The 27,500-nt window shown below is 34.6% G+C and overlaps 1 protein-coding gene across 6 annotated transcripts in view; it reads right to left on the reverse strand.

Annotated features, from left to right (window-relative positions):
• The window catches only part of LOC106884151 (nidogen-like), a 200,882-nt gene that overhangs the window by 69,266 nt on the left and 104,116 nt on the right, over positions 1-27,500 (reverse strand). For all 6 annotated transcript variants that reach the window (XM_089365423.1, XM_089365422.1, XM_089365427.1 and 3 more), the window contains exon 5: positions 9,706-9,729. In XM_089365423.1, the coding sequence (XP_089221549.1) occupies positions 9,706-9,729 (24 nt within the window). The remainder of the gene's footprint in view (positions 1-9,705; positions 9,730-27,500) is intronic.

The raw sequence follows: 27,500 nt of genomic DNA on the forward strand, positions 1-27,500 counted from the left end.
TGAAATTTGATTTAATTTTAATTATGATAAATCAAATTAAATTGAATTTTTCCGTGTAAATTTGGATTTTTACCCCTAATATTATTATCACAATTATTATGATATATATATATATATATATATATATATACAATGGCTTCTTTTCTTTATATATATACAAAAGGCTCCTTTTCATTTTCGCCTGGAAAATCCACTCACAAAGCTTTGCTCAGCCCGAGGCTATCGTGCAAGACACTTGCCCATGATGCCACACAGAGGCACTGAACCCAGAACCATGTGGTTGAGAAGCAAGCTTTTTACTACACAAACACACACACACACACACATATATATATATATATATACATACATACATACATACATACATAACACCTGTACATACACACACACATACATAGATACACACAAAAATACACACATACATACATACATATATACACTCTGTGGAATCAGTATCGAAGATATCACCCACATCATTAGCAGTTGTCCAAAAATGTCATCACGGTATTACCTACCTATGAGACATGATGTTGTGGCCAAGACACTGTACAATGAAATCCGCCGACAGGATAACCCCGGGGCTAAGGAGATGAAAACCCATAATGAAGTAGAAGCCATTACCACTCACAATATGAAAGAGTATTGGTGGAATGTCCCAATAAAAACCTCAATAAAGTGCAGACATAATAGACCGGATATAGTAATCTGGGACAGAGAAGAGAAACTCTGTACAGTAGTAGAAATCAGCTGTCTTGCGGATGTCAACATCCCACTAAAGATTAGAGAAAAAGAGAACAACTACGCCGAGCTACTAAGAAATTTACAGATACTCCACCCAGATTACAAGTTGAGATTCATACCCGTGATTGTTGGAGCATTGGGATATGTAACAAACTGCCTCAACAAAAACCTGGAAAAATTAGGGTTCTCAAAACCTGAAAGAAAAAGGCTGATTAAAAGACTACAGATTCAAGCCATCAATGGAACTGTAAAGATATGTAAAACTTTCCAAAAATTTAGCACATAAATACATATGCATGCATCTAGACATAAAAACGCATCCATAAAACAAACATACAAATCTGCGCATACACTAACACCAAATACTGCACACACACACATATGCACAAATACCTAGATGATGTTGATAAAAGTTCCAATGAAGGAGCCTTGAATCTATGTTAGAGTCCGGCTCTTTCTCTATTAACAAGAAATATAGAAATGAAACTGATTGATATACATACATACATACATACATACATACACTTATATATATATATATATATTAGATACAAGTTAATCCTTCCACACAGTAAATCCGGAGTCGCAACAGTTGCAGGTCACATTTTGCACCTGCTGGTCACCTTGTATGCAAAGACTGCATTGATGTGAACACCAAATGAAAGAAGTCAGAAAGAGATCAACTAGTGCTGGCCATTCTAGGCAAAACAATAATTGCATGAAGACCTGTTCAACTGGAGTGGAGGAAACTGCAATCGGCCAAACAGACTGGCTAAAGCTTACTGTCATAGGCATCTCACAAAGCAAGCAGGAACTAAGTCTCAGTGTACATATATATATATATATATATATATATATATACACAGACACACACGCATACATGTGGATGTGTGTGTGTACACATAAATACATATATAAAACCTGCAAGTCATGTGGCTGATTGAAATGGCAGTTGAACATTCCTATTAAACAAGCAGGAAAGGGAGCCAATATCTATCCCAGAAGTAGAAAGTCTTTTCACTAACACTGCAAGAGCAGAAACATTCAAAATTAAATCAGATAATGCATACAAACACTGAAATGTGTGTGTGTGTATGAATTATACCATGTTTGCCAAAAAACCTGCAAGTCATGTGGCTGATTGAAATGGCAGTTGAACATTCCTATTAAACAAAAGCAGGAAAGGGAGCCAATACTGAAAGAGAGACATTGCTGCAATATTTGTTATCAGCTCTTTAAATGACTTTCGGGGCTCAAAAGCCGTTTATGACCTCACGCTAAGGAACAGCAATTACACGCACACAAAGAGGATAAGCTCTGCAAGGAGCAGACAGACAGACATAGGTTTGGTGAGACAAATAGGAAATGTAGATCTCAAAGCATGAGTATACACTTTTTTTTATAGTTTTAATCAGCAGAAGTTGCAAAGCTAATCAAGAGCTGAATGTTTCATTCAGAGCATGTGGGGAAACTTACAACCCAGTGATTGTAAATATACTCATGTGTGTGTGTTGTGTGCTGTGTGCACATGTGTGTGTGTGTGTGTGTGTGTGTGTGTTGTGTGCACATGTGTGTGTGTTGTGTGCACATGTGTGTGTGTGTTGTGTGCATGTATGTGTGTGTGTTGTGTGCATGTATGTGTGTACATGTCTGTCTGTTTGTGCACATGTGTGCGTGTGTGTGTGTGCACTTGTGTGTGTGTGCACTTGTGTGTGTCCACGTGTATGTATTTGCCCATTTGTGTGTGTTTGTCCATGTGTATGTGTTTGTCCATGTGCGTGTGTTTGTCCTTGTGTGCGTGTTTGTCCATGCATGCGTTTGTCCACGTGTGTGTATACGCATGTGTGTGTGTGTGTATGTATTTTAATTCTGATTTTGATAGGGAAAAAAAATAATTTTTAAAAATAATAGCAATAGTATTTGAATACAAATGAAAATATATTGATTACTGTAAATAACATTGAAATCATTGAGATTATAAGGCAATATGTATCTACATCAATATAATTTCATAATATAAAAATAGAATTATTCTTGCCATGCATTGCATCGCAGTAAGCAAAAGTTTGAATTATAAAAACCATCCAAGAAACTCAAAATCCAAGTTAATATTACGGAGAATAATGTTTGTGATATTTTCACAAGAAATGTGGTTATTTCATGTAATGAGTGCTATTATATTGGTTCCAGATGCAGCTGTGTCCAAGGAAAAAGGTGAAGGAAATGAATATCGTAATTGTGAATAGAACAGCTCAGAGAAGAAAGTTATGTTTGCCAGTGACAGAATAAGCTGCGTGCAGCCATGCACATAATAAATTCATTCATGTGGAACTGTAGACATTGATTTAAATATGTTAATAAAGAATCAACATTAAAGCATTGTATATCCTTCATAAAAACTGCTCTTTAATTCATTTGATACCAACCTGCCTGAAACTACCATTGGTTCTGTGGAACAGACTTTCCATTTTAAAGTCTCCTTGCTTAATATTTCCGATTAAAATTTCATGTAAATTTATGTTCTAAATGCTAGCACAGTAATTCTTTCTACCATTGACACATGGTCTGAAATTTTGTGAAAGATGGCCAGTTGATTTCATCAACACCAGTACTTGACAGGTGCTTGTTTTATCAATCTCAATGGGATGAAAGGCAAAGTCAATCTTGGCAGAATATGAACGTTAACCATAGAGATGAACAAAATGCCACTAAGCACTTTCTCCAGTTTGCTAACAGCTCTGCCAACATGCTACCTTAGGTACTAACTGGATAATGACAAAAAATTTTTTCCTGTACCATTGTGATTTTTTTAATTAATCAAAATATAAAAGGTGTATTTAAAACCAAAAATATAGCATCAAAAGGTTTAACTGACAATTACGATGCCTTGCTATATTTATGATTCTAGCCCTTCCTTGTTTTCCCCATTTCAATCTCACACCAAACTATTCACCAAAACTAACTGCTACCATTTCCATATATTATGTCTTTGACCCTGCTCTTATGGCAATAAACTTCCTCTACAAATGGACAGATCTGCTAGCATTTCTTTCCCTTAATAACAAGTTAAATAATTTTAAATTTCAGGCCCATTTCTTTAAAACTTTCTCTTTTAAAATTAATTCAAAGTCAAAATATTTGCAGTTCAACTTCTAATCACACCTAACCCTAACCCTACACCCTTCCCACCTACCTTACAGGTAATTCTACTTCCATTTAATTACATATTGATAATTGCTATCCTTACTGAGTACTTAAAACTAACTGGATTATTTATTAGATCCTTTCTTGTCAAACAAAACCATGTATTTTTTACAGCATTACTTTGTCATGGATTTTCTTCCTAATCTGACCATCCCTAATCAGAACTATATCTCCTTGAACTAAATCTACCCTCACAATTTTTTTCTGACACACATTAAAAATTCAAACTAAAAATTAAATCATTCTAATTATAAGTAGTCCCTTTAATCCTCAATCCATCTATAAACTACAGTTTCTCATTAGGCTAATAAATATACGCTGATCTCTTTTGCAATTATCTTCTTCATGCAAACACACACACACAAATATCCACAGCAGTCAAGAACCAAGACTTCAAGACTATTAAAACCTTTAAGATTAATAAAACCTTCAAAACCTTCATGCTTCCTGAAATTCGCCAACACTACACCTGATATCTCCCTTTCCCCCTCCATACGCATGCACACCTGTATATCATAACTCATACACTGTTCCCTTTCCTGACTTTTCTACATAATTCTATCTACTGTACATAACACCTTTGATGAGTTGCAGTGCACCTGAGCACTATACACAATAATTTCATTATTATTATTATTATTATTATAATCATATCTCAACACTAAACTATGTCCATCAAACACAGATAACCAGACTGCGTTTAAAAAATAGAGCAGGACAAGAACACAAGATGTAACCAACAAATGTATACCAGAGGCTTCATCATGGTTTGCATAGCAGACAGAAGCATGGCCCATTGGGAGTTCAGGATCTAAACATTGCATTGCTTATTGAAATTAAACAACTGCAACAACAATAATCCATGCCTCCTTAACTTTTCCACATTCAAACTTCCCATTCATCCTCTCCATATCTGTTTTATATTGATTATTCTTCATTTATCATCATCAGAGAAGATAGCCATGCAAACAGATAACAAAAGGCGGTGCTCCAGCATGGCCGCAGTCAAATGACTGAAACAAGTAAAAGAGTAAAGAGTAACATCACCATAGCTTTTCTCTATTGAAAGTATAACTTTCTATTTGCTGCCATGCATCTGTTGTAGACATGCTTTCAGCCATGCAAACATTTCTTAATTGAAGATGTAAGTAGATGAAACATCAAATCTTCATTTGCTTCTGGTGTTGTTAGAACAAAGGTACATATAGCTGTAAAAACGCATACATACATGCATGCACACATACATTCTTCTATATGTGTACATTCATATACACACATATATATATATACATTTGGAAAAATATACACATACATGCTAACACATATAAATACACACACACAAACAAGTTATATATATATCAAAGTTGCAAACACTCAATATAACTGGTTATAGAGTTAAATTATATATCATCGTTTTTCAATGCATGGAGAAATAACTTATTTCATGCAATGTGTGTGTGTGCATGTGTGCGTGCATGCGTGCGTAAATGTGAGTGTGATTGTAAGGTGTTTGCATAAATATGTTTGTTTTTTTTTTGTTTTTTTTAATTCTTTGAGTTCTTGCAGTAAAGAATGGATTGTTTCCATGAAAGATGTAACTTTGAGTTAGACCACAAGAACCTAAATGCTAACCATAGTTGGCACCTACAGTTAAATCTTAGAAAAACTTTTGCATATTTCCACTGTTTATAGACTAAATTTGTAGAATACATGTTAGAGGATCTCTTCATTGTCTAAAACCGTTAGCTTTACCAGATTATTACTTCTACAGTTTGTGAAGGTTCATGACATAGTGGTTCAAGTGTTGCACACACTATCATAAGATCATGGTTTCACTTCCTGAACTGGGCAATGTGCTGTGTTCTTGAACAAAACTCTTCATTTCACTTCACTCTGCTATCACTTTGATGCCTGACGTGTAGTACACCATGCACTGGGCACTTGTTCAGGTAATGTCAAATTTAATGGCAGGAGTGAGTTTAATGTAAAACACATACATTTGATCATTATAAACGAATCATTTTTGTGGGTCATTTAGAAAGAAATTGCAGAACCATTTTTCTTGGACTACAAGAGACAACCATCAAACACTTGCACAGTTAGCAATATAACCAAGTGCACCACTGATTACAACCAATATAATTTTAGTAAATTTTGAAATGGTTGACTATAAATCTTGTTTTACTCACTAATTTTTAATGAAATATTTGTATTCTGGTCCAAGAAACAATGTCTTACTTATTGTGTGTATGTGTATATGTGTGTAGAATTATGTTTGTATGTGTATATATATATATATATACAGACATGAATGTATGAATTTTGTATAAACAAATATATAAAGACAGACAAATAGATATAGCTATTTGTATGTGTATATATGAATGCATGCATGTTTATGTGCATGTTTGTATTACGTGGAGGCATGTGGATATGTGGTTAGGGTGTTGGACTCATGATTGTAAAACCATGGTTTCGATTCCCAGACAAGGTAATGCACTGTGTCCTTGAGGAAGATGCTTCATTTCACGTTGCTCTAGTCCACTCAGCTGGTAAAAAGGAGTAACAATGTATTGTACCAGAATCCCATTCATTTGGGGAATATTCAAATCCCCAGAATCTAGGAAACCAATTTTATAAAACTTAGGAAAGAACTTTGTCGTTTTTCTTTTCTTTTTGATGTATGTATTAATGTATATGTGTATAAGTATGTAATAGGATTTCCTGTGAATTTTCCTTTATGAGCATCTAAAGCAGGGGTTCTCAACCATTTTTCATCTCTGGACCCCTTTGATTACTATTTTATTCTGGTGGACCCCATAACTATTTGATGTTTAAAATCTAGTTTTATAGAAATTTCTTTCAAAATTGCTATTTTGTTTTCAAACGTTCCCTTCTGTAGGTTGAACTATGGAAAATGTTAAAGAAAGAAACCTAGCTGTTTCTTGCAATAAATACCAATACATACATCTAAAGTGAAATTTGTTCCGGAGCCCTTAAAATATTATTGTAGAGCCCCAATTTACTATTTTGTTTGCATGGACCCCCACCACCACCAAATCTTATATGGACCCAGTTGAGAACTACTGGTCTAGATTATCAATTGGATACTTATCTACACATGAATTAATGTGTGATGTGGCTGAGTATTCTAGAAGCAGGTACACCTTTATGTGATTCTCTGGCAGGTTAAATGTAACAGTGTGTGACAAGGACAGAGTTTTCAATTAGAAGTACTTTCCATTCAGTGGGCTTTTGAACTGCTTCCATCTTCCAAATTTTCATTCTTAAGTCTTGGGTCAACCCAAAACTCTGGTAAAACATCTGTCCAAAATGTCCTGCAATGGGATTTGATCTGGGATCTCATGGTTTGTAAAGCAAACTTCTTAACCATACACTTCACACTATGATTGATGTATATTGTTTTCCTAACAGCATCATGTTGTATGGACTCACATGGTGAGTGGCCATCACTAAAACGTCGCTCCAGAAACAACTACAGTGGACAAGGGCAAAAACTCAGCACTGTTGGCAATACAACTCTAAAATGTCCCATACAGTAAATGCCAACATTCTTCATAAATTTTAAATAATTCTGATCTTAAGATTGCCCAGATATAACTTAAATTACCTCCCTTGGATCAAACTGTTCGTCATATCGCGGTTCACCCATCGCGGTTTATTATTTAAGTTTACGTCGATTCCTCTGTGGTGTTGTTTTGTATTTATAATAAAATAAATATATACAAATTATAAAAATAATAAAAATAGATATACAGTACTGTTTCTACTACGCGGATTTTCACTTATCGCCGGGGTGGGGGGCTTTGAAACGTAACACGTGTGATAGTCGAGGGATTACTGTAATCAGTAGAAGTAATGGCTTTTGAAGAATTTGTCTAGCTTAATCAAAATAAAGCATTCAGTTCCATGCATTAATTTGCTGAAGATTAAATATTCTCATACAAAGGAAATGAAATCAATGTTGTCATTGAAATCTTAGTCAAGAATTTTGGATACAATGTTTCTATTATCTGAAACAATAACAAAGAATAATGATAAGTGCCGGGAGTAGAACCCTCACTACAGGGTGAGCAAACAGTATGGGAAACCTTCAGAGGAAGAACTCCCATTAAACAGGTGCTTTGACTTGTTAGTAGTACTTCTGACACCCTAAGGAAATCAGGTCCCCCTAGGTCATAACTCCTGTTGTTTTTTCCATTGCTACTTCTACTGGGGATTGAACTCAAACCCTGCTACAAAAGCCAACACAACAACTTACATTGTGGACCTATTTCAAATTGGGTTTCCCTTCTATTATGTTTAGTACATTGTGGCATTCTTTTTCAGTTCCGGCTATCATTTCCCTTTGTCCATAACCACATTGAGCATTATTCATAGTGTTGCAAAGTTACTTACAACAAAGCTTTTCTCCAGAAACAAACTTAAATACATTGCTTTATAGAACAGCACAACAATGTGACTGAGGCAAATTGATATTTGAGGAATAAATCCTGTTCATTAACCATTTTGATACCAACCCACCTGGAATCACTGCTGGCTCTGTAGGCTTTGTAGTACAAATGTCTTGTTTTCATAAGTTCTGAATTAAAATCTCCCACCAAACTTTAGTCACAATTTATGTTCCTAACACTAGCTGAATGATAACTAAGTTATTTTACTAAATTCTTTGTTATCTTTAAAATTAATTGAAAGAAACACAAAGCATTTCAACAGAAATACAGTAACGAAAGACTTTATATTATTCTGTACTTATTATTTCATATTGTATATAAACTGGATACCACCCCAGAGTGTGTACGCACGTATGTGCTTGTATGCATGTATGCATGCATGCATGCCTTTATGTATGTGTGTATGCATGCATGTACATGTGTAAAGGGTGAAAGATAATGCAGGTATGCATGCTTGTATGTATACATATATGTGTATATATATATGTGTGTGTATGCATAACCTCAATAATAAATATTCACTCTGTTTCTGCATTGAGTGTTCTATACTTTTTGTGCTCTTGTTTGTAAACACAAACATACAGAGATATTTTGGATTCAAAATGATTGACTAATGGGATCGATGCATCAGCATGCAAGGAAACTCCTTACTTCAGCTCAGTGTCTTGACTGACTGAAGTAAATTTCCTCTACAACATATATTTATATTTGAAGATAAGCAACAAAAATTCACATTAAGTACCACATTTAATCTTTTGATTAAATCTATATTATTATTATTATATATATATATATATATATATATATATATATATATATATATATATATACTATCTAATAAACACAATTACAAAAGAGTTACTAATTATTTCACGCTTAAAGACACATTAAATTGTCAGATTTATAAAGCATTCTATGTAGCTCTGAGCAATCTATATGAATCTGTCAATTTAATGTATCTTAAGGCATGAAACTATTAGTAGTTCTTTTGTAGTTGTGTATATTAAATGTTATTTATCTCTGCCTGGAAGGAGTACTTTTTTTATTGGTCCTACCTATAAATGATTTATAAACTATGAATATAAATATATAAGATGGATGTCTGCATAGGTTTATGTTTAAAGACATTCATTAATATAAATCCGTTTTTGGAAGCATATTCATGTGGATGCAGCAAATGTTAAATGAAAAAATAAATAAATAAAAATAAAAAACCGGAAATGCAAAGTTAACAGGTGATTATTTTCATTCAACAACACTGTTGTAGATATCTTGGGATACTTACAATTGTCAGATCCTGATCCGTCGACTACAGAAAGAGAATACAGACATATAGCATGGATTTAATTGATCATCTACCAAACATATAGCATGGATTTAATTGATCATCTACCAAACATTTCTAAACATCATTGAAGAAGAAAAGAATAAATAAAGGCTAGAAAAACTTGGGAAACTAAAAATTCAAAATAAAAAAAAGTCAGCTGAAAGAAATAAAATTTTGTAAAATAATTTTGTGTTATGAATGGAGATATATTCTGAGATTTAGAATATGGTTTTTCATCAAAGAAATGAGGGATAAATGCATTACAAACAGCAAATGAAATTCCAACCATTTATGATATATATTTAGATTTCCTGCAATATTCATCATATCTTCATCGTTGTTGTCATTGTCATCGCATCATCTACGGTCTACTTTTTTATGCTTGCATAGGTCAGGTGAGAGCACATTGAAGGAATAGTTTTCACTCTGTCTGGTTGCCCTTCCTATTTCCAAGTGGGGTTTTAATTTCCCAGTCTATCAAACAATAACAAACAACTCAGATGATATGATTGTGTAGAGAACCGGAAACAAACACCACCAAATGAATAAGTCTTTTCTTTGCACAGATTGCAAAGCATGTCAAGACATAGTAAGAATCCCAGACATTATCTTGGGATGGAATGCAAGCAAACAGCACTAACCACATGAACAGCAAGGCCATTGTATACAATCGGCAAACACACGTGATAATGAGCGGAAATACAAACTCATACAAACAAGCACACACACACAAACAAACAAATACACAATTAATGTATGACACAAGAATAGGAGTTACATAATCACTTTCATTAGCTTACAGTTGTTGCTGCTATAATTAAGCAAGTACTCAAAGCAGAGTGCTTCATGTGAAATCCTTGGAAATATTTAAATTAAACTGTACTGTACTGACTTAAGAGTTTACAGTAAAGTTTACATAAATAGGTGTGTATGTATCTGTGTGTGTATAACATATGTATGTATGCATGTACACATGTATGTTTGTATGCATGTATATGATGTATGCATGTATGTATGTATGCATGTATGTATGTATGTATGTGCACATGTTTGTATGCATGTATATAATGTATGTACGTGTAATATATGTATGAAGGCGACCATCTGGCAGAAACATTAGCACGCTGGGCGAAATGCTTAGCGGTATATCATTCTGAGTGAGAATTCAACTGAGGTCAACTTTGCCTTTGATCCTTTCGGGATCGATAAATTAAGTACCAGTTGCGTACTGGGGTCGATCTAATCGACTGCCCCCACTCCACAACAATTTTGAGCCTTGTACCTAGAATAGAAAAGTGTGTGTATGTATGTATGTATGTATGTATGTATGTATGTATGTGCACATGTACATTTGTATGCATGTATGTAATATATATGTGTGTACATATATGCATACATGTGTTTGCTGTATGTATTATGTATGATTGTGTGTATATCTGTGTAGGTATTTATATTAGGGTGCGCGAGAAAAAATAATTTTATGAGTATCTATTGAGAGAAGTCGATAATAGCAATTAGTGTGAGCTGTTCCTAATTTTAGATGATCTATAAAAAGGTTAGGTAATGTTGAATCTCGCGTAATGTCACAAGAGTATCAGAACTGGGAGGATTAATGTTGCGGAGCTAAGTCACTCTTTAATCCTAGATTAGAACATAATAAGGGAAATAACTGATTTTCTTTAATAGAGTTATGTCCCTGTGACAGCTTCAACGTGTATCTTACGTAGAAATTCAATCTGCTAGAAATAATGGCTAAATATCTTAGTATCTTAAAAAGGGATAACGATATCGAATAATGTAGTTCTGGGTGTGTTACGTCTAAAAACATAAGAGAAGATTGCTGTGAATGGAATGGTTTTGTTCATAGGTCTGCTCAATCAAAGCTTCTAAAGCTGAGTATGAACATACTTGATATTATAGTTTTGTGTTGAAGGTGGCGAGCTGGCAGGAACGTTAGCACGCTGGGCGAAATGTTTAGCGGTATTTCGTGTGTCTTTATGTTCTGAGTTCGAATACCATCAAGGTCAACTTTGCCTTTCATCCTTTCAGAGTCGATAAACTAAGTACCAGTGTAACACTGAGGTCGATCTAATCAACTATCTCCATCCCCCAGAATTCCTGGCCTTGTGCCTACAGGAGAAAGGATATTACAGTTGTGTTCAATAATAATAATAGCAGTTTCATATTTTGCCACAAGGGCAGCAATTTTGGAATCGATTACAACTAACACTTATTTAATCGAACTCCGAAAGGATGAAAGGTAAAGTTGACCTCAGCGCTATTTGAACTCAGAACATAAAGAACAAGAAGAAATGCTGCTGAGCATTTTGTGCAACATGCTAACAATTCTGGCAGCTTGCTAAAAATTTGACACAGCTGTGTCGATAAAATGTATTCATTAAAGGAAACATGTTGCTTTGACAAATTAAAATGTTACAGAAATTAAAACGTTACCTACAAGTAAATTTACCCTATTGTAGATATTAATTTAACATGGCCACAAGTCTTCAATTTCAGAGAAGAGTTTAGACAAGGAAGATTGGCTCCGGTTATTGCTGCTCATAAAAGGGTGATTATAACATGATTTGAAACAGGACATGGAAAGTACTAAACTAAGCTATTCCAAGACTCTCTGTCGATCCTGCCAGTCCTTTACACTTCAAATATTATTTTGTACATGGCTTTTGATGACCACAAACAAATCTTTCCAAGCCCATCTCTTCGCTTTTTTAACCCTACTAACCTCACTGTTCCACCACTACATCATCTTTGAGTCTGTTTGAAACTTTGCCCTAGTCACAGTTTTTGTCTGCAACCCTTGGTAGGCTGTCCCCTAGGAACTTCCATTTATCCTCTGTTAGACATATCTCTCTCTTACTCTTTCTTGTCAAATATTCTACAAACAAATTACTTTGGTAATTGTTTTGTCTTTACTAGAATTTTATTCATTTAGGCTTTGTTTCAGTGTACACAAAAGATTTGGAACTTATCTGTTTCGTTTATAATTAATTATGTACAACTTTAATTGTTCAAGACATGCTAGAAACTAGTCAGTCACTTGATCACCTATCAATCTGGTGGCCATACAAACAAGATTAACTAGATTGTCTCCAGAAAACAGGATATACAGATTCTTCTAAATGCAAAATCCTTGGCATGTGAAGAATGTACAACCCAACATAAGTTAGTGGTTAGTGTCTTCAGAATTAGAGTTAAAAGGATTCTGAGACAAACCTGTTTGGAAAAAGAGGATATGGAAGCTAAAGATCCAACGATCAGTCAGAAATTTGAAGAAATACAAGCTGAAATATTTGATGAAAAAGAGGAAGTGAGAGACATGTTTAACATAGAGGATAACTGGCAGCTCCCAGGGGACAACCTGCTATGGGTTGCAGGCCAAAACTGTGGCTAGTGTAATGTTACATCCAGACCAAAGATGACATGGTGGAACAGTAATAAGGCAGATAGGACTATAAAAAATGAAGTGATGGGCTTGGAAAAATTGGAAGAATAGAGGCAGCAGAGAATTATATCAGGTAGCTAGAAATAAAATTCCAGGTGTGAAAACAAAAACCTGTAATCAAAGAGCCTTAAAGTCAACTAGCAAGCTTTAGTAAGAAGGGAAACAGATGAATCTCTGCTTCCATCAGAGAAATAACCTTACCCAATTTGTAGAAATTGCCTATGATATGCACACCTCACCCAATTTCCTCCTCAAACCTTCTTCACCACCCATCATCTCTTTATCACTGCCCCAACCATTACTTTCATAACTGCAGACTGCATCTATTTCTCTAATATCAGTTGTCTTTCTCATTTACCTCAACTACTTAACTAAGCATCTTCCATAATTCATAATGTCCCTCTCCACTCACATTTTCCACTGATCACATTCCTATGTTATGAAATTACCTCTCCTTCTCAACCAACATACGTCTACCTCAGCAGTACATCTACCTCTCCCTTCACTTTCATACAACCTACCCATGCACATGTTATCTCCCTCTCATTTTTCCTCTGTCTGCTATATTATTACTATTTTGCTATTTCTCACTCACTTCTGATCTGTCTAGTCATCTTCTCTTTTCCCATTTCATTTGTATCATCAGTCATCCTTCCAGCATTCACTACTTTCACCTCTCAACCCTTTCCAATCTTTACAGTCATCACCTACTCTTCCTACCTTACTTCCATCTATCTATTATCAACCTCTCCTCAATTCTTGCTTTTGATTACATTTCCCCCTCCACTTCTCCCCATCTCTAACCATCCCACACTTTTGCAACCTCAACCATTCCACTTCACTTTTTGTTTTTCCCCTTAACACTCACTTTCTTGTACTCTAAAGGTTCACCCTGACATTTCATCCCTATTTTACTCCTCGGAGCCTCTCTCTCAGAGTGAAAGGTAGATTGTATGATGCCTGGTAGGAACAGCTATGCTACATGGCAGTGAAACATGGGCTGCATCAGCCGAGGAAATGCATAGGCTTGAGAGAAATGAACCCGGTATGCTTCGCTGGATGTACAGCCATTTTGATCCCTACAGAGCCCGTTGATTCCTAAGTGGTATTTCGCCTGTTCTGAGTTCAAATTCCACCAAGGTCAACTTTGCCTTTCATCCTTTTGGGGACAATAAATTAAGTAATGGTGAAACACTGGGGTCGATGTAATTGTCTAGTCCCCTCCCACAAGATTTCAAGCTTATAGAAAAAGGGGATTATTAGGAATTGTATTAAAAAAATTTTTTAATATTTTGTACATTGCAGAAATATAACCAATTTTATTGCAAAATGTTATATGGATTCCCAAGGGTCATGTGACTCTTCTTCAAGGGTCATGTGACTCTTCTTCAAGGGTCATGTGACTCTCCAAGGGTTATGTGACTCTCCAAGGGTTATTTGGACCCCAGCTGAGAATCACTGAGTTAGATAATCAAATTCAGAAATAGTGTAAATGAGTTTGAGTGTGCATGTGTGTTGATGAATATGCAAGTGTGTGTGTGTGTGTGTGTGTGTGTATGTGTGTGTGTGTGTGTGTGTGTGTGTGTGTGTGTTGTTTAACCCCGAGTTACTGTTGATTACATACACACACACATATGTATAGCAATATGTAATGGTAAAATCTAAGGATCAAGGTGTAGGAAGTTAATAAGCTGCAAGCAATCCATAAAAGGTATTAAAAAAAAAGCAACTTTCAGGAAGAATAGTGGTTTACTGATGGAGAAGGTTAAAAAGTTTTTCCTATATCAAAGTTTGAGAAGTTGAAAAAAAGTTATTTTTTAGTTCATGGTTAGCAACTGGGATGGGTGTGTATGGGAATAGAAATCCCAGAATTAGGGAATGGAGTAAATAAAATCTAGGCTACATATGTTTCCTAGCTAACTCTCTAATTTTGGATACATATATACATATATATATATATATATATATATATATATATATATATATATATATATATATATGTATATATACACACACACCCTGGCATGCCATCAGTTATAATAACGGGTGTTCCAGCTGTTCAACCAACAGACCGTTTGTGAAATCAATGTGCATGTGGCTGAGCACTCCACAGACATGTTTACCTTCAATGTAGTTTTCAGCAAGATTCAACATTACACAGAACGTGGCATGGCTGGCCCTTGGAAATTACAGGTACAACTCATTTTTGCCAGCTGAGTGTACAGGAGCAACATGAAATAAAAAGTATTGCATGAGAGTGTAATGGGTGCTCTTATGTGCCATTGGCACGGGTGCCATTTGCGTGACACTGGTATCTGCCATAACTGCGAAATAATGGGTTAACGACTGAATTTTCTACAACCAGTTCTTATTCTAGCAACTATACTTTCAGAGTATCCTTCCCCGCTGCTAATTAGGTCACCTATGAAACAGAAACTACTTCTAAGGATCTTCCTGGACATTGCAGGAAATCTTACTTCCTATGTGTTCTTTATGTTTATTGTTCTTGCACATCTGCTACACTCAAAGACTACTTTCTCTCTTAATCTTCCTGCGATACCACTGCACCTCTTATGTGTCCTTAGCTTGCACCGGGTACACTGTATAGAATTTCTACCTACACCTTTTCTACATATCTAACAGGGCCATTTCCCTGAAGGGATTAGTAATATGTCTGCTTTCCTACTTACCAGTACTTTGGTTTTTGCTAAATTAATTATACACACACATGTATATGAATGTATGTGTATGTATGTGTGCATGCATGTTATTAACATATATATGATGTAAATTAATGCACTATTAAATATCAAAGATTTTTTAAATAACCTAATTATAATTATTCCATTTCAGTTTCAATATGAATCAATAAAGTTGGATTAAAATATAACTATTTGAAAAGCAATAAAGCTTCTCTCTCTCTCTCTCTCTCTCTCTCTCTCACTTAATATTATTTAATGTATATATGTGTGTGTGTGTGTGTGTGTGTGTGTGTGTGTGTGTGTGTGTGTGTATATATATATATATATATATATATATATGTGTATATATATATATATATACAAGAAGGATTTAGTCGACCCAAAGCTATAGTAGAAACACTTGCCCACAGTGCCACACAGTGAGACAGATCCCGGAACCATGTGGTTAGTAAGCAAGCTATTTTACCTCACCGCCACTCCTTATATAAATAAGGTGGCAAACCAGCAGAATCATTAGCATGCCAGGCAAAATGCTTAGTAGCATTTTGTCTGTCTTTTCGTTCTGAGTTCTAATTCTGCCGAGGTTGACTTTGCTTTTCATCCTTCTGCCGTCGATAAATTAAGTACCTGTTGTGTACTGGGGTCGATGTAATTGACTTGGCCACCATCTTGCTGGCCTTGGGCTAAAATTTGAAACCATTATCATATAAATATTGTTTTGAAAAACCCTTTGGACAGCCTCAGACATCTGTCAACCCAATATTTACATGCTACAGATTCATGTGTGTATTCTGAGATATTCCAAAAAAAAGAGAATAAAGAACTATAACGATACATGCAGGTAGTTTGTCCAATGCTCAACCACTTCTTCCAATCCCCTGCTTAGCTAAATCTTAAGATGAAAATAGTCTGAATCTGATGGCAAATGTCTGCAAATGAATATGACTGATTTTGATAGAAAAGACAGATTCAATCTATTAGTGATGGCAGGGTGAGTTTGATGAGAGGCCAGAAAAACTGTGCTTCACAGAACAGCATTTCTTCTCATAGATACAAACAATTCTACTAGATGTAGGGGAAATAATGAGATTTGTATTATTGAATGTAACCAGATATCCAAATGTGGAACGTGAAAATGAATGTTGGCTAAGTGGTGTGGGTGGGTGTTGAAATTTAAACTGTTTTAAGAGTAAATTAGTCTGAACAAATACTTGTAGAGGTTGTTTTTTTTTTTATTTCCTTTTAAGAATTTATTAGTCTGAACAACTGACAGAAAAACCAGATGTGTTGTGAATGAATGAGGCAGATCTTTTAAAGTGTCTTTGATAAGTTTTTCTTGCATATTTTTCTTAAGAGAGTGTTATATGGCATTATCTCAACATATCACATATCAGTGAAGCCTTTATTTCATGAAAAACTTTCTTCATTCTTATAATCTATGATTTGTGGCAAGCTGTGGAAACAAAAAAAACTTGTAGACATGTCTTACAAGAGCACAGAGTTTATTTTTCAACAACAGGGATCTGAGTTGAATCTCACTGAATGATATCATGGACAAATGGATTTCACCACAGCCTCAATAGAATTTGGTAAACAGAAACTGTGAAAATTCATATATATATATACGTGTGTGTAAGTTTGTGTATATCCACGCAAACACATAAACATGCCTGCATGCACACCCACACACAAGTGTGGGTGTGTGCATATATATGTGGGTATGGGTGGGTATGCATATGCAGATATATATGTGTGTGTGTTTGTGTGCATGTGTGCAGCTTGCTTCCAAACCACATAGTTCTGGGTTCAGTACCACTGCATGGCACCTGGGGCAAGTGTCTTCTACTGTAGCCTCAGGCCAACCGAAGCCTTGTGAGTGGATTTGGTCGACAGAAACTCAAAGACGCCCATCGTATATACATATGTATATATATATATGCATATGTGTAAGTGTGTGTATGTTTATATTTCAATCATCTGATAAAATCTTTTTGGTCGGTGGACACTTATTTCATTTTATATATATATATATATATATATATATATATACACATATACATATATATATATACATACATATGTATATATATTTATATATATATCTATATATATATACACATATATATACATGTGTATATATATATATGTATATATATATATATATATATATATATATATAAATATATATACATATGTATATATATACATATATATATGTACATACATATATATACATACATATGTATGTATATACATATGCATATATATATACATGTGTATATATATGTATATATACATATGTATATATATATATATACATATATATATTTATGTAATTTTGGTAACTACATGGTTCTGGGTTCAGTCCCATTGCGTGACATCATGGGCAAGTGCCTTCTACTATAGCCTCAGGCCAACCAAAGCCTTGTGAGTCGATTTGGCACACAGAAACTGAAAAAAGCCTGTCATGTGTGTGTGTGTGTGTGTGTTTGTCTCCCCCCACCCCACAACATCGTTTGACAACCAATGCTGGTATGTTCATGTCCTCATAACTTAGCAGTTCAGCAAAGGGGACAGATAGATTAAGTACTAGGCTTACAAAGAATAAGTCCTGGGATCGATTTGTTAGACTAAAAGGCAGTGCTCCAGCATGGCCGCAGTCAAATGACTGAAACGGATAAACGAATAAAAGAATATCTGTTAAAATGAGACGTCAGTGTTATTTTCATTTTTGCTTAATTTAGACGACAGTTTATTCGCTGCATCCTGTGTATATATATATATATATATATACACATACAAGTATATAAATATATATATATATATATATATACACACATATATATACACATGTGTATTAATTACTGATAAGGATCCTGTATTTTGTTTTGCACCCGTAATTTATTACGGAGACATATTTGTGTATGAAATTTCGTAACTTTCAGTGCTAGTTCAGAAAATCTGTAGAGATAGACTTAAAACTGATACATATGTATGTTCATATATACATATAGTGTGTGTGTGTGAGTGTGTGTGTGTTTGCGCATGTGTGTGTGAAAGCGTGAGTGTGTGAAAGCGTGAGTGTGTGAAAGAGTGAGTGTGTGAAAGAGTGAGTGTGTGAAAGAGTGAGTGTGTGTGTCTGTGTATATTTTTTTGCTGGCGTTTATTGGCAAAGGATATAAATATCACCAAGAAACAACCAAAAAAAAAAAAGCAGAATCTGGTGACACTTCCTTATCACTTTGACTGTCAGCATGCAGCCAATCAGGGATAGGCACACTGGCAACTTGTAACCAATGATGTTAATGTCCACAAATTATAATTTAAATATCAGTGTGAACAGTTCTCTGTCAGTATTGGAAGGTAATTGCCAAAAATCAGATGCTTCATGAAGGGAATCTATTCATTTCAACATAAGTAGCTGCTACATGGATTTTAATAGGTAAAACAGTTTTGCTCTCAGAATATATTTGGAATGAAGAAACAAAGCTAAAAATGTTAAAATATTATGGTCTATTAGAGAAACTAACTTTTACAGAGATTTTGAAAATATAACTAATATCTAACATCAAAATAAAAAAAAAAAACTTGAAATTTTCTGCTTATTGAGCCATATAAAAATGTACATCAAAAATTGTGAACAAAAAGGTTATCCTGCAACACGTTCTATTATTCAGTAATTAGTAATGCCAACTAAAAGAAAATTTCCAAAACACGCATGAAAATTGTTGGCTAACATATCTGACATTTAATACCTCCAAAATAATGGACTTGTAAGGATCAGAGCCACAACCATGATACATTCAGCTTGGGGTCACAAGTATGCCACCACAGTTTCACGTGATTGGTCTATAAATTGACTAATCAGCACGAAGATGTGGCATAATGTAGATGTTCTAAAATTTAACCTTTTTTTACCTTACTTAAACCATTTGGTGCCTAAATCACAGACAGACCATCTTGGATACTTAGGCAAGACAACCTTGGGCACCAGGCAGACTGTCTTGAGCATTCAGGCACACCACCTCAAGCAAAAGACAACTTCAAACACTCACACACAATGTACCTCAGTCAGCCTTCAACAAGAAACAGCACACTTCTCTCCTCCCAGCAGGCATTTATGGTGTCTGCATCTTTCTTTTCTCGGTGGCTAATACAATAAATCCTTCTATCAATAAATATGTTAAATGTTTGTGAGTTTGTTTCATTTATTATGCATGCATCCAGCCAGACCATATGATGACTGTCATCAACACCACATACATCCAACATTACAACACCACAACATTGTTACTAAGCAACCGTGCAACAGACTGTATCATTTATAACTATACAGCATGAAACAAGCATATAACAGAACGTTGTCTCTCTAGAATTAATATTCAGGATGTCTTTACATCTATTAAGTATAGATAAAGATGTATTACCTAAAATTAATTTTGGGGATCTGATCAAAGACTTTGCAATTCAAAAAAATAAGAGGAAACTTTTCAAATATAAATAAAGTGGAAATTGGGTCTTAATCCAGCTCTGCTCCCTCCCATTAACATTATTTGCCTTGTGCCTAAATTTGAAACCAGGTTTAAAGCTTGCAGCAAAATTGTGCTTAACCTTGCAATAAAATTATGACCTTTTCATCACAAAACATTGGCAAACCGCCTATTTTCAGCTTCTGTCCAAACTACATGTGAATCTAAAGTCTAGCTTGTCTTCTTGTTATTTGATATTGTTCCTTGTTTTCTACTTTCTGTTTAAGTGGTGTGGCTTGATTTAAGATGAGAAATATCTGATATGATCTGCTACTAAAAAAAGTTTACCTGAGTTTAATATACAGCAAGTTGAAATTTATATAAGAACACGTTTGTGAAGCCTACGAAGCAAAAATCATAGGTTCACAAATGTCTTAGCTTGAGCACTGAGTCAAAGATAGAAAACAGAGGTACTCTGCATAAATTTTTCAAACATTTGCAGTTTTCTTTTTACATGTCTGGAATCTACAATTTTCCATACTACAACGATTAATCATCTCACCTGTCCTTTTATCTTTCTACCTACATGACCCATACTCACTACCACAAAACATAAGTTTACAAAGAAATTACATTACAGTCACATCTTCCTGCATAATTAGTTTCATCATCTATCTATAAATATAGAGCCAGCCAAATTAATTAAAATTTCTGTCATATCCACCATCTGTTTTCTTACCAGCAACTTCAGAGAACCAAATGCAGCCAATAATCATACTCAACAACAAACATATCCTCATCATTTAACACTCATTTTCCATGCTGTCATCAGTTGAGCAGTTTAACAGAATCTTTAACATGAATCAACAAAAAGTTTCTACAATGGTCGCTTGGCTTACTAGGGTCTGTGGGTAATACCTAGTCATTTAAGTAATTACCGACATTCTAAGATTTGGCTAATCAGAGCAGAATTTTAGCTAAACAACAACAATAATTTCTTAAGATCAACTTTCAAACACTTCAACTCTTAAGAGTCAGGAAATCGAACAAAACTTTTGAAACAGTTGAGGAACTTTCTACCAAGCATAAAGCAAGAATTGCTGTTAGTTTTGTGGTATATTCACATGTACAATTGTTGAATATAAAATACATGAAAGAATTCTCTAAGGAATTCTGTTCTATTTAAGCAGAAATGACTTTTAGGAACTCAATAGTTCCAGTTAACAACACACTCACAACCTAATAATTCCTACTTGGAAATTTGGTTCATATTCCTGGTTGTCAGAGTAAGCTAGAATTCCACAGTAATATGATAGTTAATAAGAGTGTTGTTCTGTGAAAAGGTATTCATACCTTTACACAGGTAAACCAAAGTATAATAATAGAAAAACCTATGTTCAGCTGCTTGGGTCACATGAATGAGTAGTTTGAGAGTAATTTTGAGAAAAGAAATGCTGAAATACAAAACATTTGGAACCGATGCAAACAAACTGGTTTAAGCCATTCTTTTTGACCATTTATCGTGGTGTAATTAGGGAAGATGCTTATTTGCTCAGACTCTGGAAAGATAAACATTTAAATGAATTATAGTTTTAATTAATGATTTTCTATTTCTAAATTGGTATGTAACCACCAAATCTATAAACGAATATATTAGATATATATATATACTGGGTGTAAGCATTAGAATTTGGCTAAAGGGAAGCAAGAGGTGATCTGTTCCAGGCAGATTTGTTTAAGGACTGGGCAAGAAAGACAATACATTCCAGCCAACATTTTTCTTAGGAGGTGGGCAAGAGAAGTGATCCATTCGAGGCAATTTTGTTTAGGGGTGAGTAAGAGTAATGATCTGTTCCAGACAACTTTATTTAAGGGTGGCAAGATAGGTTATCTGTTCCAGGCAGCTTTTTTAGGGTGTGAACAAATGAAGTGATCTGTTCCATACAACTTTAAGGGTGGACAACGGAGGTAATCCATTCCAGGCAACATTACTTAAGGGGTGAGCAAGCGAGGTGATCTGTTCCAAGCAATTTTGTTTAGAGGGTGGGCAAGAAAGGTGGTTCATTTCAGGCAACTTTTTAGTGGATGGTCATTATATATGTAATACATATGTTCTGTGAATAGGCAGCCAAACTCCTCACCTGGAACTGCCCCAGGTGGCTGGCACAAACTTTTGCTACACCATTGGATAGTAGATTTACTTTATTGCCCAGTTTAACACCAAAAATTTCTTCTCCTTCCTGCCAGTCTTGAAGACTCTACATTTCCCTTTCTCTTCCAACTCAATAATAAAAAAATATCAGTGCAATTCTTATTTTTCACTTTACAACGTAGAGTCAAACACTTGGGAATGTCAACAAATCCAGAATTCAGACCAATACAGGATAATGAGACAGTACCAAAATTTAAAATATTATACAAAGAAGCAAATATTTCTTAAAAGCCATTGCCAAAAGATCATAATACATAAGTTTCCAACAAAACATCTTCTAACAATCAATATTGTTTCTAGAAACTCTCTTTTCCTGACCATTGCAAATGGTCAGACCATAATGAAATTTACTAAACTTCATAAGTCCTAAAAGTGAGAGACTGAAGTATTGAACATGTCACTGAGGCTTAATGTTTAATGGTATCCAACCATTGCCGTTTGTGACCAAGAAGTAAAGAACAAAATACATCTAAACATAAATCAATGTTCTCTCGTACATTTTCTTTCTAACAATTTCAACAAATTTAGTCCTCGTCTTCTATCATAATTCCATTCATATCAAAGCCTCAGTTGGATTGGCCTCAGTTGGATTGGCCTCAGTTGGATTGCTTATGTTCAGTCCACTGCAGGATGAAGGCTAGCATGTTCTCTCCACCAACTATGGTCCAATGTGGTGGCCATGGATTTGAGATTGAGGTCATACTGGTTTGATGAACCTACTCTGCAACATGGCTTCACAGAGGGGTGCAATTTTTATACTCTTACCCAACAGTAGTTAAGTCAATTACATTGACCTCTGTGATTGACTGGTACTTATTCTATGAATCCCAAAAGGATGAAAGGCAAAGATGACCTCAGCAGAATTTGAACTCAGAACATGTGGATGGATGAAATACCATCAAGCATTTCACCTGGTGTGCTAATGATTCTGTCAGCTCACCACCCTAGGTATCAAAGAAGCATCATCATCGTCGTTGTTATTTAGCGTCTGTTTTCCATGCTGGCATGGGTTGGATAGTTTGACTGAGGACTGGCAAGCCAGAAGGCTGCACCGGGCTCCAATCTGATCTGGCAAGGTTTCTACAGCTGGATGCCCTTCCTAATGCCAACCACTCTGAGAGTGTAGGAATATGAATCAACTCCTGTGTTTTACTGGTATTTTACTGACCCTGGAAGGGTGAAAAGCAAAGTTGACTTAGGTGGGATTTGAAACCAGAAAGTAATGAATAAGTCCATATATAAACATTGCCCTCTTACAATACTAAGTTGTTTATCTGAGTTTTTCTTTTCTGATTATTATCTGGGCATTATTAATGTCATTATCAAAATTATTAAAGTCATTATCAAAATTAATAATGTTTTTTTCCTCATTATCAATAAGCAAAATACATAGCCTCTAAAAGCATGACATTACACAATAAATTCCTTAAGGAAAAATATGTATGTATGTATGTATGTATGTATGTATGTATGTATGTATGTATGTAGGTAGGTAGGTATGTATGTATGTATGTATGTATGTATGTAGGTAGGTAGGTATGTATGTATGTACATATATATATGTATGTATGTATGTATGTATGCATGTATGTATGTATGTATGTATGGGAGGCTAATAATATGATTCAAAGAATTTTAATTAACTTTTCATTCTGATTAATTATCTGATGAAAATTACTTCCTAAAAGCCAAAATTCCATCTAAATATCATAACAGCACATTGATTTTTACAAATTTTCTATCTTTCATCTCGAAAAGCTTATTAACAACCATTTTTCTGCAATTTAAAATAATTTATGAATGAGTCAATTATTGAGTGAAATAAATTATTATTAAATATCATCTTCTACTGAACAGAGGCAAAATGTCATTTAGTTTAAGATGAGCTAAGCAAGCAGGCATAAAATGGAGTGGCTGAGATAAGCTTCATCTGAAATAAGTAGATGACATAATTCTTCTGACTTTACAACACCGTTTGCAATGTGAATTAAACATTTCCTGTTTTATGTTGCAAAAATAATAACATACGACATTAACATTGGTAACTGGTAATTAATATATTAAAAACTAAAAGGTTTCATAATAATAATAATAGTAATAAAAATAATAATAATAATAATAATGGATGCGTGCATAAGTGACAAAGAACTAGAAAAGATTGGAAAGTAGAGACTACTAAAAGAGGAAATTGCAAGAATGTGGAGTATGAGGAGAGTGTCTGTCATTCCAGTAGTTGTAGGGACACTCGGAGCACTAGGAACCAAGTTTGAGAAATATGTCAGAGAAATCGGAATTGATACGAGAGCAGAGCAAACTCCAAAAAAGCTACTCTGCTGGGGACAGCTAGGATTTTGAGATTGGTACTTGGATGTGGAATGTCTCCCACTATAAATAACAACCAAGTATCAAAGCTTATAATGTACAGAAAGAGACCCTGTGAGACACCTGACACCAGACTGCTGGTTGCTCTCACAGAATCTACCAGAACAAACAAGACCAAAGAAATATTACTATTTTTTGATGCCATAAGAATTTTGTAAACTTTTGAGAGAATGCGAAATAATTCTTTTTTGGAATGGTATTTCTCAAATCACATACATAAATTTATAAACAATATCTTGTAAATATCGGATTGAAAATCCCTTTTGGATAGAAAATGTTGAAGGTTGTCCATGGTTGAACCTATATCTCCTGTAGACATGACAGATGTTTTACCATTGGACCAAAGTCAATCCTCTTAATGTCTCTTTACACTTTAGAAACTTTATCTTTACCAACAAGATCTACACATTGTTTATAGCATAAGAATTTTATAAACCTTGAGGGAACATGAAATAACTCTTATTTAGAATAGTATATCTTGAAGCACATACATAAAGCTATAAACGATATCATGTAATGATGATGATGCAAATGTTTGGTTGAAAAACCTTTCTGAATAGAAAAAGTCAAAGGCTGTCCATAGGATTTGAACCCACATCCTCTGTAAACATGACAGATGTTCTACCATTGGACCAACATTAATCCTTTGAATTTCTCTCTCCATTTTAGAAACTTATCAGCTATTTATATGCTCTTGTTTATAATTTTATACACTTCGAGATCACTGTTGATAAAATTCTTTTGATGTCAATAACATAAAATTCTCATTAGTCAGAACAAAGTTTCTAAAATGGACTGAGAAATTCAAAGGATTGACTTTAGTCCAATTGTAGAAAGTCTATCATGTTTACAGAAGATGTGGCTTCAAATCGTATGAGCAACTTTTGACTTTTTCTGTCCAAAAGGATTTTTCAACCCAATGTCTATTTAAATGCTGTTGTTTATAAGTTTTATGTGTGTGCTTTGTGGGGTTTTTTTTAAAAATCTTTATGAAATATCCAGCTTTTTATTTAACTTTTTATTTCACAGCACAACACATTATCACTGTGCAGTTGGTATTTATTACACACTGTGACTACAAAATCTAATACCATATCACAGATATTAATTACTAAGTGTAATACCATATTGCACCACATGATATCTGTCTGTAACTTCTGTTCATCAAAGCTGACCTGAAGCTACACAACAACAACAACAATTTCACATCACACCACTGACTAGATTAGTATGAGAACAAAAAAATATTCATAAAAATGCCTGCAGACAGATGCTGTGTTAGCTGTTCTCATTGATGCAGTTTTATGAATATTAATGAATGATAACAAAGAAGAGATAATAGTTGAAAAGAGAATTTTTGTGTTGAGAACATTCAATCAAATATTAAACACAACTCTTCTCTCAGTTTCAAGTAAATAAAATTCATCTTTCTTTAAACAGTAAATAACCCAAAGTAATTTTTTTACCAAATTTCAGATGCAAAAGATATATTTATTCTCTATTGAGGAATTTGGTGATGCTTTGTAGGTCTCTTTCTATGAATGCATAAAGTAATAATTACCAAATAATTGATTGCGAACATTAACTATATATATCATGTGACTGAACAATTTGGTTGTTCTTATTCTATATTACTAAATAATTTATGGCACAGTAGTAGCCAGTACATTTAGAATGTTTTTTTTTGTTGTTGTTTTTGTTTTGTTTTGTTTTTTTTCTGTGGAAACACATCTGAGAGTAAATTATTGGTAAATTAGGTGTCGTTAAAATCATATGATGAGAATATATTGTAGCTGGAAAGGAAATAGGTTACGGTCTTGTGTTGGTGGTGGAAAATAGTTAGACTAGAGATAGGTAGAGCAAGATAACTGCAGTAAGTGCAGCTAAAGTAGGGGGTGGACTGAACGAGATGGTAGTAGGGAAAGATGGAGTAGAGGCAGAGTGGAGGTGGGTAGAGATGGGTGTTGGGGGCTAGAATTTGCAAATCTTTGTCATAATGAGATTACTGTTCAAGATTTAAATTGAATATTTGAACATTTTAATAAAAAAGGGTTCTCAAGGGTTGGTTTTGAAAGGGTTAGCTGGAAAAAAAAGAAGGGCCAAACAACAAAGAGTTGAATGATCAATCTATTTGTGTGAGTGAGATCAATAAGTGATCTTCATCAATATCATAGAAAATCAGTTTAGCAATAATAACTGAAAGACAGGAAAATGGAATTTGTTAAATGGTTTGGTGTTGTGATGAAGACTCATCTGTTAATTACACTTATGGGTTTTGTCATTTACTTTATAGAGTGTTTTGAAAAAGGACCAAAAGAAGGAAAGGGCAAAGGGCGGTACAGGAGGGGAGGGGATAAATGGGTGGATGGGATGTGGTGGAGAAAGAGGAAGATCTGCAGAGTGGGGAGAAAAATGAGGAAAGGATGAGGAAGAAGAGAAAGACAAAGGATAGAGTAAAGGGAAAATGGGGGTGGGGAGAGGAAGAACAGGATGAGGGAAGGAGGAGTAGAAGAAAGGGGTGATAA

The sequence above is a fragment of the Octopus bimaculoides genome, chromosome Z (assembly GCF_046866305.1).
Source record: "Octopus bimaculoides isolate indiv1 chromosome Z, ASM4686630v1, whole genome shotgun sequence".
In the NCBI taxonomy this organism is placed as follows: domain Eukaryota; kingdom Metazoa; phylum Mollusca; class Cephalopoda; order Octopoda; family Octopodidae; genus Octopus; species Octopus bimaculoides.